At 35.9% G+C, this 13,403-nt stretch overlaps 1 protein-coding gene across 2 annotated transcripts; it reads right to left on the reverse strand.

Annotated features, from left to right (window-relative positions):
• Positions 1–3,709: 3,709 nt before the first annotated feature.
• On the reverse strand, positions 3,710–11,983 carry ptpn1 (protein tyrosine phosphatase non-receptor type 1). Of its 2 annotated transcripts, none has more exons than XM_039679266.2 (10): positions 11,887–11,983; positions 11,676–11,769; positions 11,133–11,223; positions 10,632–10,732; positions 8,177–8,275; positions 7,883–8,020; positions 7,389–7,598; positions 5,870–6,031; positions 4,325–4,497; positions 3,710–4,232 (listed from the first exon to the last, which is right to left on the reverse strand). In XM_039679266.2, the coding sequence occupies exons 2-10, from the start codon at positions 11,730–11,732 to the stop codon at positions 3,956–3,958; spliced, it is 1,308 nt and encodes a 435-aa protein (XP_039535200.2). In that variant the 5' UTR covers positions 11,733–11,769; positions 11,887–11,983; the 3' UTR covers positions 3,710–3,955. The 2 variants fall into 2 exon arrangements, with proteins under 2 accessions (XP_039535200.2, XP_039535209.2); XM_039679275.2 differs by having other exon boundaries at positions 11,851–11,914.
• Positions 11,984–13,403: the final 1,420 nt, after the last annotated feature.

Here is a 13,403-nt window from a genome sequence, read left to right on the forward strand (position 1 = left end):
TTTCAGACAAGTATAAACCAACACAAACTAGTTTAAAAGTAAAAACAGGCCAAGACAACCACAAATCAGTCGCCTCAGACCAGCAGCGTCAGAAGAACGTCATTAGCATCAACTGAAACCAACTCAAAAGCAGCACAGAATCGTTATGAAATGTCCTGTACTGTATGTACTGTAAGTAGACTTGTAAAACATTCTAGAAATCCCTCCTCTAAAAACAGTCTAGAAATCCCTTTTGTTTATCACAGAAATAGTCCATCTGGGATAATAAGACTTTACAAATGTGCTCAAAATCATTTATTTGAAGCTGTGAGGTATTGCTAAAAGGGCAAGGTAATGTGACAGGAAATGCATGAGAGTATCAGCTGTACTGTGCTGACACTCCAGCACGTAAACAAGAGAAACATTACAGCTGATGACTCTTGTCATAAGTAAAGCCTCTCAGACAGATACTGATGTGGTTTAGGAAAGCCTGTGGATTTATATCTGCATTTTTGCAGTGTGAACATGCCAACATGAGGATGGGTTTGTGAAAAGTCACAATTAACTGACTCTGAAATACATGTTATTAGATTGCAACAACACGAGTTCAGACAAGTTATTAAAAAAAGTTAAAGTTTGCTTATTGTGAAAGACCTTATAAGAGCCAAGAAGTGAGGTACTTATCCTGAGGCGCCCTCCACTGGCCACATGGAGGGTTTTTTTATGTGTGTATTGACGTCAGAGATGTAATCACCTGACCTAAGATATTCTGAAGGACACGTCCGCCAATAACAATTGTGATTGTACGCTGATATAATTCACAGGTCCTGTCAAACACAAAAAAAGAACTAAATAAATAAACCGTGTGTGTGTGTATATATATATGTCCATTTTTATATCATTTTATATTTAGATATTTTATAAATGTCTTTTTCATCTCTACTTCCTTACATGCAGTACAAATATATTTATATTAATAGAGACGATTAAAGGAGTTCACTTTAAAAAAAAAAAACTTTTGGTTATAATTTACTCACCCCCATGTCATCCAAGATGTCCATGTCTTTATTTCTTCAGTCGAAAAGAAATTATGGTTTTTGATAAAAACATTCCAGGATTTTCTCCATATAATGGACTTTAATGGGAACCAAACGGTTCAAGGTTTAAATGAGAGTTTCAGTGCAAACTGTTCAAAGGGCTTTAAACGACACCAGATGATGAATAAATGTCTTATTTAGCGAAACGATTGGGCATTTAGAAAAAATAAATAATAAAGTTCTAAGTTTTATAAACACAAATGCTCACCTTGCTCTGTTCTGTGATGAGCGTTCGTGACTCCTGTTCGAACTCGTTCATCAAAATGAACAAATCTTTTTTCGAGTCATGACTCGAAGGGTCCTATAAGACCCTAATTCATCTTCTGATGTCATTTAAAGCCCTTTGAAGCTGCACTGAAACTCTAATTTGGACCTTGAACTGTTTGGTTCCCAATGAAGTCCATTATATGGTGAAAATCCTGGAATGTTTTCATCTAAAACCTTAATTTCTTTTCAACTGAAGAAAGAAAGACATGGATATCTTGATTGAATGACATGGGGGTGAGTAAATTATCAGCAAAAGTTCTTTTTAAAGTGAACTACTCCTTTAATGGAGGCATTTAAAAAAAAAAAATCTTATACTTTAGTTTATTTTTCTTTATGATTTGGTAGGTTGGACAGCTGAAAATTGCTTGCATTGTACACTGAGGACCCTGGTTCAATTCCTTTTAGTATTGAGATAGATCAGGCCCAGTCCATAATCCAGACCTATACATTTACATTGAGTTTTAATTGTGGTATCAAATGTGAGCTTAAACTAAATAATAGGATGATGCATATTAAACAAGCTCAAACTACATCACACTTCACATGTATTTTTGAGTCTCTAATCTATGATTTAGCTTTTTTTAACATTAAAACTCATGGAGAGCTATTTCATTCAAAGTTTTCGATGAGATTTCATAAAAAAATCAGAGGAACTTCTCTCACCGTCACATGAGGGAATAAGAACGAAATAGGAACAAAATAAAAAACAGAAGATCATCAGAGATGTACACATTTATTAACACAGCGTCTGCTCTGTATTCGGTCTGAAAAATTAAATTTTAACTGTCATTAAATCCAACTGGAAAACATATGCAAACAAAGCATATGCTTTTCTTACAAAAAAAAAAAGAAAAAAGATAATAAACATTACAAAGAACACAACAGGTTGCAGGGGATTCTTAAGCCTTAAATACAAAGGCCAAAGATATCTGATGTCTACCAGTCCAAAGATAACTGAAAGAAGACAAACAATGACACAGACAAATATATTTCTCTATATATGTGTGTAAATAAAGCTATCAAGAAGAGAGAGTTTACATTCTGTGGTCCAGCTACAGGACCAGATTCTGAGTCACTATGATGGATTGGTGGCAGAAGCTTCAAACCAGAAACATTGAACCTCTACAAACAGGACAAACCACCCAGTAACCCAAAAATTACCATTCTGGACTGATCAAGCAGCAGTAAAAAAGTCATCACACAAAGCGAAGTCACAATTAAAAGCATTTCAGGCCTCAATACACCTATAGAAAAGGCTTCATTTGTTTTGAGGTTACTGCATTTTGACTTGTTCACAAATTGTTCAAAAGTAACAGTTCTGCAGCGTGGTTTGATTTGAAGGAAATGTTTATGCCAGTCTGCAGTTAATCTCGCTAGATAATAATTACTATGACAACAATACGATAAAACGGTAAAACACAAAGACAGCTCACTGTCACTGATCGTTTCTCTCTTTGCATTCATTCGGTGCTGGTGTTTTGTTTGTTTTTTGGTTAGTCGGACTGCACTGCACACTGTTCAAATCATGTGACAAAGGCCAGAAGCATCTGAACGTATCTGTATTGCAGCTGGGAACAATTTTTTGAATTTAAAAATCAAAACCTGTCCCATGAATCACTATTCTCTAATGGGGAATACAAGAAACAACAACAAAAAAAAACATAATACTGCCACCTGCTGGTTGAGCTATGCCACACCTTTGTTAATTTAATAATCTATTATCTAGGAATGAGCTTATTCTTAGATGAAACACACTAAATGCTGTCCCATCATTAAAGTTAACTTGCTTTCTTTCCCTTGATTTCCAAAGCTCGCTTTAAGTTAAATGTACCCACATTTGGGGGTAAAGACCCATTAAGAAAGCTTGCCTGATTTTAGATTTTTTTTAAATAAACTAAAACGCGAGTTCTTGTGAAATAGCCGCAGTTCTTTTTATTGCAGTGGGCCTCTGAAGGACCAGCAGATCTGCAAGATTGGATCTGACTGAGGTTTGACATCAGCTCCAGCAATTTAGATGGTCTGAACTTTTTGGAAATGGTATTGACAGAGAACGAATGAACGAGGACACAGAAGAAACGCCAGTGTCACCTTTGGCATACACACAAAAGGATGGGGGGAAAAAAAGGATGAAAAGAAGACTACTCGTGTCCTCCCCCTATTAGGTACAGCAGATTTGTGTGTTCAGCATGTATTATGAGCTCACCTCCTGTGCAGCTCCATCCAAAACCATCACTGATAAACTGCAAAATTCCATATGATTGAGATACATACACACAAAAATTTCCCTTACTTACTGCAGCAATAACAGTCTTTTGGATTCTCTTTTACCTGTATATAACGTCTAGGTAGCAACACCTGAATTGTGAGGCCCTGAGGTTTTAAACGGACACACGTTTATTAGATTGTGTGTAAGAGTGTAAATAGAGGGAGACGACAGCAGTTTGGCAGAGAAAAGCCTCTATAACTCTTCCCCAGAAACACTTGGGAGAGAGTAAGATGGGCTCAGCTGAGAGAGACAGGTCCAGCTGAGAATGTGTGTGTGTGTGTCTCTTTTCCCACCAATAGCCTGCAGATGGAGGGATAGAGAAAGAGACGGAACGAAAGACAGGGCATCAGTGGAAATAGCTGCGGTAACAGACATAAGCACCTGCAGCCAGGACCGTGCACATACACACACTGGCCATCAGGGGGCTCCACGCTCCACTGGCGGGAGCAGGAACAGCCTCTGTGGTGGGAGTCTTGGGCGGAGGCCGCGCAGGTTTGGGAGGGGCTTCTCTTGGAACGATTGGGTCGTTGAGTTGTTCGCTTGACTGCGGCGTCGCTCCAACCTCAGCAGCTGCGACCATCCGTCTGCGTAGGTCGGGCCCGTCTGTGAACGTCTGGGGTGCACTGGGAAAACAGCAACAAAAAATGTTTGAATGTGGCTGCTGGGTGTGGATGGGCACAACCAGAGAGAATATGTTGGGAGTAGATCGGCTGACCTGTTTGCGCAGGTTTCTGCACTGTTTTTTATGATCTCAGTGAAGAAGTGTGTGGGGTCAGAGTTCACCAGGTCGTCTTTGCCGTTAGGAGGATCTATTGGGGGCCGTGGCCTGGGAGGAGGAGTGAATTCAGGGGGGAGATCCTCCTCATTTGATAACTCCTTCCAAGACACCTACTCACACACATGAATACAAATTCTTCACTGATCAATCCAGCCTACCAGAAGTGGGCGGTATGAACAAAATGTTACATATGACGGTAAAAGTATGTTTTGACATTAAAGGTAGGCCTATATCATATGATGATGTAAGTCGCTTTCAGTTACATGATTTAAAAATGACTAAAAATTATTTTTTGATGATTAATTTTTAATGGTAAAAATAAATCTTTCAAATTAATGCAGAAAAACAGTACACTAACATTCAAAAAATGTAAGGATTTTAAAAATGTAAATTAACAAAGATGCATTAAAGATTTAGTTTTTAACACAAGGTTTTCGTTCATCTTCATAACAAATATTAAGATATTTTTAATAAAATTTGAGAGCTTTATGTCCCTCCAGTTAAAGTCTATTCACCCAAAACTGCTTCAAAAGTTATATAATGTAAAATGATTCCATTTGAATCAAGCTGTTTAGTCCTAGTCTTCTGAAGAGACACTTTATGTGATGAACAGATTGAATTTAGGCTTTTCACACATAAACATTGATCAGCAAAACATAAACAGAGGCTCAACTGTCCTTGCTTGATGAGCAAGAATGAACCTCATTGGTTCTTGCACTTGCTTGATCTTCCGTGACCAAATTTGAAAGCTTTATGCATGTTCGCTGATCAATGTTTATTTGTGAATAAAAACCTTAATTAAATCTCTTTTGAAGCCTTATTGAACCACTCGATTCATGGATATCTTCTAAAAATCTTCATTTGTTTCAAAGATAAACAAAAGCCTTAAATTATGTAAATGATAACAGTAAATTATTACATAATTCTCATTTTTAGGTGATCTAATCCTGGAAATTGATTAAAAGTGACAGTCAATACATGACATTTTCTATTTCTTTTGAAGTTTATATTTAAAGAATCCTGATGGGGGAAAAAAACTGTTTTCACAAACATATTAAACAGAGCAACTGTTTTCAACAGATAATAATAAGAAATGTTTCTTGAGCAGCAAATCAGCATATTATAATGATTTCTCAAGGATCATGTAACACTGAAGACTGGAGTAATAATGCTGAAAATTCAGCTTTGCCATCATAGGAATAAATTATTAGATTATAAAAAAATGGAGATGTTATTTTAAACGGTAATAATATTTGACAGTATAACTTTTTATAGTAATTTTACCAAATAAAGGCATCCTTGGAGAGCACAAAAGTGACATTTAAAAACATTTTAAAATTATTTTTACAACCCAACACTTTTGAATGTTAGTGCATCTATCAGCTCTACACCCTCAGCAAAGAGTCAAGAAACGAAACATTTCAGAACACCAAGTTTAAACATTTCAAATATGTGGGTTTCTTTAACATCCCATAGCATTACCTGTACAGACGTGTCTCCCATGATGTACTTGGCACCCTCAATGACAGCGAGGTAAGAGAAACGCAGCTGATCAGCTGTCTGGATCAGACCCATGCGGTATCGTCGCATTTCCAGCAATACCTCCTGGATGCGTACTGATGATGGATCTTCCCTCTGGGACATCTGAGAACACACAATAGTAGTTGTTTAAAGGATGTGTGTGTTTATTATTATTACTAGTTGTTTACGGAATACTTGAGGGTTGCATTTCAGTTTATTAGTACTGTATATAATATTTAGAAAATAATTACACTACTTTTCAAATATTTGGGGTCAATATTCAAGATAAGGGACAAAAACACCTCTGTATGTCTTTTAGATTTATATCATTCAATATAGTTAATATCTTTTTCTCAAAATATCAGCATATTTACAAATGTGAGATTGATTTATACAGTAGTTTAATAAACAAGAAGTTAATATTAAGGTGACTTACAATTTAGACACATTATTGCCTGTTTTGTTCTATTTCACCAATGAAAATAGTTCCAAAAAAAGTCCCAGGACTGTTTTTTTTCAACATTCATGAATTTTGTTGATACTGATTTAATTTGATTGATAACAGCCCAATATAAAGTCCTATTCTATCTATCTAACTGAATTTACTGATTAAATGTAAGTGTTTGACACAAAAGATGTTACAGACAAGCCACGTGACCACAGACTCGCTATGTCCCGTATCTACTACCACTATTAATGCACTACCATAAGAATTAAACATCTAAAATGCTTTAAATAATCTTTAAATGCAATATGGTGATTTAAATTAGGTTTGTGATTTCTCTTTGAAGAGAGCGGCTCCGATTGTAAATTTGTTTGTCGTATAAAGCCATCGTGTCTCTTCAGAAAACTTGAGTTTGGATTAGACCAATCTATTGATTATATTTATGATGCCTTTATGATCTATTTGGATCTTTTAGGTTTTCGGGAATGGACTTAAAATAGAAGGAAATCTCTCAAGTTTCATATCTTCATTTATGTTTGAAAGATGAACGAAAATGGTTTAAAAACGACATGAGGGTATTTACGATGACAGAATGTTAAATTTTTGGATTAATTGTACTTTTAAAAAAAAAAAAGTGTTGGATAAAACTAACTCTATTTCGTGGATCATTTCGTTTATATCACCCACAGTTATCATCACATATTTATGTCGCAACACCCCTAGTAACAATTAATCTTTAACGCCAATTTTGATCAATATAATGCTTCCTTTGCTGAATAAAAGTATTGTACTGGCCCCAAAATATTAAATGATAGGGTATTACTAGTGCCATTATTTTTTGGTTTTATTGAGTACCATTATTCATGAAATTTCACTAGGATATCACAATCCGTCAAATGCACAAGGGTCATTGTCATGACCCAATAGAATTTTTGAATAATATATATTAGTTTATATGCTATGAGTATACTCTTTTATTTAAAAAGTTAAATATAAAAAAAAGCAATTTTGTTCGGCAAATATGGCATCTCTCACCAGTAGAAGGCAGGTGTCTACAAGGCAGAACGTTCCAGAACGGCCAATGCCAGCGCTGCAGTGGACCACGACAGGGCCGTGATCTGGACTCAGACAGCCCGACTCGCGCACTTTCATCAGGAAGTTGAGAAACGACGCAGGCGACTCTGGCACGCCGAAATCTGGCCATGTGGTGTAGTGGAAATGAAGAATCTCCCGTGTTTCCTGTGTCTTTAAACACACATGACACAACATTAATCATGATGAGTGTGTGTTTGTCTGAACTGAGCCTCTAGCATCTGTAGTATCCTGAGAGCGTTGAGTCAAGTCAACAAGCCGTCCAGCTATAAAGAACATTGCATTAATCATTTTTTTTTTTTTGGAAAACAAAAATTTGGCCAAATGAAAGTAAAATAACGGAATAAGCACTACATAAAATCTCAGTTAAAAATAGCAGAATGATAAGAGATTGACAGATGAGCAAAAGCATGACTGGATGAGATGAAGTGTCTCACCAACAGATTTTCCAGCTCCAACTCTCGTACTGTGTAGTACGATTTGACATCCTCTGAGATCAGAGTAAGTCTGAAGTTTGTGTCCTCAAATTCAGCCTCCCTCTCTTCTCGCTGAGGCCAGTACTGAGCACACTTTACCTGCACAACACACACACACAGTAAAAGCTTACAACACAAGCTTCACATACACACTCCATATGCATGGTAGAAGTGTTTCAGGCAGGTAACCAAAGTGAGCGTGTATCAATGTTACAGGTACGGTAGAAAGATACAGGTTCAGTGCGTTCCTCTCACCGAGCCTTTCTCTATAACGCGATTCAGCATCACGACCCCTCGGCAGCGCTGCTCCCACACCATCTCCCAGAAGTGACCACAGGTGTTTGGTAACGGACCCTAAACACAAACACAACTTTTAAAACAAGCAATACCGGTGTACTGTATTAATAATACATTTTAAAAACAAAAATACCATGAATGTGTCCTGCAACAGAGTTTTAAGACTAAACAGCAGCATAACCATTCAGTAATATTTTGAAATGCTATTACAATTTAAAGTAATGTCATGTGATACAGTATATGTTATAATGTAATGCATTCCTGATGGCAAAGCTACATTTTCAGCATTATTACTCCAGTCTTCAGTGTCACATGATCCTTTACAAATCATTACATTTATAATATGCTGATTTGGTGCTCAAGAATCATTTCTTATTATCATCAATGTTAAAAACATTTGTGTGGATTACTTTTTTTGTGGAAACCGTGATACAGGTTTCTCTTTATTCAAAGTTATTCTTTGAATAAAAAGTTCAAAAGAATAGCATTTATTTTATTTATTTTTTAAATTAATAAAAATTAACACTATATATGTCTTAACTGTCACTTTTGATCAATGTAATGCACCATCGCTAAATAAAAAAATAATAATGATTTCTTAAAAAAAAAAACAAAAAAAAAAACAACTTACTGACCCTAAAGTTTTGAACATTATGTGAGACAGAAAAATTCAGGCTTGACATGTTTGGTGAATACGCCTGTAGTTACTAAATTTAAAATTATAATAAAAGTATTTAAGACTATTCATTTTGCTTATAGTGAAAACTCATTCATCATGACCTCAAGTTTCAGTAAACCCCACATTTGAGCAGTCAATTTTACATGACATTTTTGGTGGGAATGTGTGCTTGTTTTGTGTGTTTGTGCTTGTAGCAGGCAATGCTCTGACTGAACAAGGCTTGCAGGTTGAGACAAGTCTGGGTCTCAGAGCATCAGTGTGCTAATTTATCTGTATACCGTAATAAGGAAACCTGTCCCGCTGACTCAACTCAAGATTTCACAACATTTCCCAGTGTTCTCTCCAGATACAGAAGCGGGAAAATCACTCTGGTAGATGCCATGAGCGTCAAAATGTAATGTCTCTGCAGTATATCAGTGTGTGACGTTGGCTGGGGTATTGGCGGCCTAAGGGACACGTCATCAACGCAAATGTCGAAACCCAGATTTGGGGGGGGGGGTGACAGGAAGTTCCCCCATTACTTGCTTACCTATCATTGTTTTAGTGTAGCAATGCAGTGTTTCCTAACCTTTTTGTCTTATGTATCACAAAAGAACCATTTGAAGGTTACTTTTTGTTACTTTTACTCATATTGTACAGTATCATTTAGCACTATTATTTTATAACTCATTTAGTTTGAAATTTTGTTATGTTAGCAATTTTAATAGTGACCCACCAAATAAAACTTTTGGTTTTTTTTTAAATGTTGTCATGGGCACAGTGAATTTTAGTGATGAGGCCATGAAACGAATAGTGTTCGCTATTGCAAAAGTCTATTAATGCAATAAACATTTTATGTAAGTAATTAGGGAGGCTAGGGATGTATCGGGAATAAGTCACGGGCGTGAACTCCACATATGTTAGGGGTGTTATGTAGTGAATGTGATACATAGAACCGTTGGGTGAAGCGATCAGAATCAAGGACTGAGACTGTTTTATAATTTTAATGAATGAAGGCTGTTAATGTGTCAAAATAAACATATGCATCAATGTGACAGATTTTTTTAAAAGGAAAGGTGTTCTTAGGGATGCTCCTATAAATAGGGCTGGGCGATAAAAGTTATCATATTGAGATCGCCATCAAAATGTATATGAATAACGATGATAAACTGATGGATATTTTTACTCTATATGGATTAATCTAACAGCCTATCATACAGCAGAAAAAAACACAACAACTAGTCAGTGCATGCCGCTAATAAGTGATCTCTGTGTTTCTGTGTGAATGAACAACGTGGATCTTCACGACAAGCAGTCAAAACAAAAGTATACTAAAATGAACTTCTCAAAAAGAAATATTATTATTATTTTTAAGGTATATCACACAACCAAGTTTTTTTTCCCATCCAAGTTTTAAATGTATACAGTTCTGTTGTGCAGTATCTTATTTGCCAAATAATAAAAATGTAATGTTTTGTTGTAAATAATTTTTTATATTTTAATTTGATTACATTTTAAAAGACTGATTAAGTTGTTAAAGTTTACATATATTTGTATTAAGTCATAAAATGCAGAATCCCACAGAACACAGAAACAAGACGCTGCTGACGTGTAATCCGTCGCTTTCCACAGGATATTTGTCCCTATTACTGTTAATAAAGTCTTCAGTGCTTTTGTCAGATGTCATGCAGGTGCAAACACAGCATCAGTTTCCTCAGCAGATGCAAATGTGGGGTGTAAGTGTCAGTAGGTCACCTGAGTTAGTATGTAGTTCCTCTGAGCTTCATCCACTTCGATCAGACTGGCATTGATGTAGTCATTATTGCCGATCTGTAGATGAATACGGCTGTGATCAACTGTGAAAAAAGAGGGCGAGATTAAGCTGTGCACCCATGATGCTTTGCAAATTCAGCGGTGGAACGATTCTTTTTCAGGTCCTGTTCTCAGTTCCCCACAAGAAACAAAAACATCTTCCTGATGAAAACACCCAATTGAAACAGATAAAACACACAGGCATTTATTTAATGTGGTGTTTTGTGAGCTGAGGACCTTTTCAGGTTGTTGTGGAAAAAGACTCAGAGAAAGAGAAAGAGGAAACCGCAACAGTGTCGCTCTTTGTGACGGAAGAGTTAAAAAAGGGAGAAGAAAAAAAGACATGACATCTTCAGTGTGAAATGACTTTAACAGCTCGCTGATAACAGGCCCCTTCCGTTAGGTGTCAGTCACTGTGTCGAACAGGGGAAGAGGCGCACTTACATGGGCTGACGTCTCTGTAGCGATTACGACTTCTGTTTTCTGGAAGTTTGGCGATCTTGCATGGTAGGTCACTGGACTGCTGCCTAATCTCCTACAGTAAAACAGAAGTCTATGTGATGAAAATGCTTCAATCTGTTAGTGAAACAAATATGTGGCAAACGATTTGCTGGGAGAAACTATATGGCACACGGTTATGAGGGACCACCAGCATCCAGTTTAGGATGCCATTCATTCATCACTGTTATTAAAAAACTGCAAGTGAGTCAGAGAAGTAGATAAGGTGGCAATCCAACTAATAACAGACTTCCTCTCATAAAAGACGACCTCATTCCCACCATATCTATTTTTGTCTCCGTTTAAAAATGACAAATTCAGGTCATCTCATTAACTTGTCAAATCGGTTTTTTTTTCTGAGTTAAGCAGCGCAATCTGATCTGTCAAAAATAAACATCAAATCAAATAAACAAAACAAAATTGTTTTGGGTTGTTATGAATATTTACAGCATCATAGTCAGAATAGTGACTCCAGAATCTGTTCTTTACCTGGTAAACGGCGTTCCAGTTCCCGAGCTCATCGATTTCCCGAAACTCGGCTTCCATTGCCGCGTGTGTTCCGCGACGCTCGATAGATGGCTCCCTGACAATACAATTAATTATAAAGTTGATATCGAATTACATAGAATTAAATTATTTTTAAAGTCTGCTTTAATTTTCTTACAGAACGGTTCTGATAGTACTGTTGTGTCGCCCTTACCGGAAACACGCTGCTCGCTCCTCCCGCAGCACGGCTCTCCGCTCTGCGTCGTGAAAACGCCCCTCTTTCCTCACAATAACCAATGAAAGACTGCCAGTGTCCGGGAAACTTGAGTAAAGGCCAATCAGCGCAAAGTAGTGGGGCATGGCAACCACTTTGGCCAATCATACTACGGAGAGTTACCGCTTGCTTTATTCTTCTGGGCTCTGTAGTTTTTTGTAGATCGGGGAGTTTACGCAACAATACGCATGTGTGTGTGTGTGATGAAATTTAGAAAAGTGCATTAAGTAAGATGGATCATATATTTACAACCCGGGTCTCTCACACCAAAGGCATGTGTCTCATCCACTGCGCATACATGGATGTTTTTCCCTTTTCACACCATTCTTTGTAAACCCTAGAAATGGTTGTGGATGAAAATCCCAGTAACGTTAACTGAGCAGATTGTGAAAAACAACCATGCCACGCTCAAAATTGCTTAAATCACATTTCTTTCCCATTCTGACATTCAGTTTGGAGTTCAGTAGATTGTCTTGACCAGGACCACACCCCTAAATGCATTGAAGCAACTGCCAAATGATTGGTTGATTAGATAATTGCATTAATCGGAAATTGTATGTAGTGTATATATAATATAGGTTTTTATTGTATTGTTGTATTTCCCATTATTTTCCTATGACCATAGGCAGAGATGGGCAGTTTTTTAATCAGCCTACATGTATTTGAAAAACATATTCCTTATATTATATTAAATTATATTATTATAATTTATAAATTATATTATATTATTAATTATTCATAATTTATAATAATATAATGTATAATAATTATTTATAATTTATAATATTTAATAATATAATATTATTATAAATTATATTATATTATTAAATTATATTATTATTATTATATTAAAAAACATATTACTAATATTACTTTTAAGTATTTTTTAATTTGTATTTTTCTTAAAAATAAATGAAATGTAATTTGTAAATAAATATTTTTAGGGACTGTAATTTGTATTTAAAATAGTTATTTAAATATATCACATGTATTTTCATTGACCCTATATTCTCATTTAATTTCTCCGAAGTTAACCCTACATTAATGGGAAAGATGGTAATATCCAAAATCCTTGAGACTTTTTTCTTTTTTTTCTATTTCACACAAAATCGATGTTTTTTGAAAAAGTAAAAATGCAGAAAGTTTTCTGTGATGGGTAGGTTTAGGGGTAGGGGTATATATAAAAATATGATGTCCTCATATGGAAACCCAATGTGTGTGTGTGTATGTGTGTGTGTTCACTTAGCAAGTGCCACAAACAAGCTTTGTGCCATGTGTGACTGTTTTCCCCAAACCAATTAGTGTAAAAATTAATAATTAAAAATATAATATAAAAATAAAAAATTTGTCTTAAATTGTCTAGTTCATCTCTCAACGTCTTTTCCCAATAATCACAGATTAATATAATTCGTTATATTTATTTTGAGGAATTAAATACTCTCCAAAAGGCACAATCT

The sequence above is a fragment of the Pimephales promelas genome, chromosome 14 (genome assembly GCF_988280905.1).
Source record: "Pimephales promelas chromosome 14, fPimPro1.hap1.1, whole genome shotgun sequence".
Lineage (NCBI taxonomy): Eukaryota > Metazoa > Chordata > Actinopteri > Cypriniformes > Leuciscidae > Pimephales > Pimephales promelas.

What these genes read in the sequence shown, in the direction of transcription:
- ptpn1 (XM_039679266.2), bottom strand. Translation starts at nt 11,732, where the DNA reads ATGGAAGCCGAGTTTCGGGAAATCGATGAGCTCGGGAACTGGAACGCC. An exon ending in TAGACACCTGCCTTCTACTG is followed by an intron (nt 6,032 to 7,388) that starts GTGAGAGATGCC and finishes GTGTGTTCTCAG; the next exon opens with ATGTCCCAGAGGGAAGATCC. An exon ending in TGGGAGACACGTCTGTACAG is followed by an intron (nt 4,498 to 5,869) that starts GTAATGCTATGG and finishes GTGTGTGAGTAG; the next exon opens with GTGTCTTGGAAGGAGTTATC.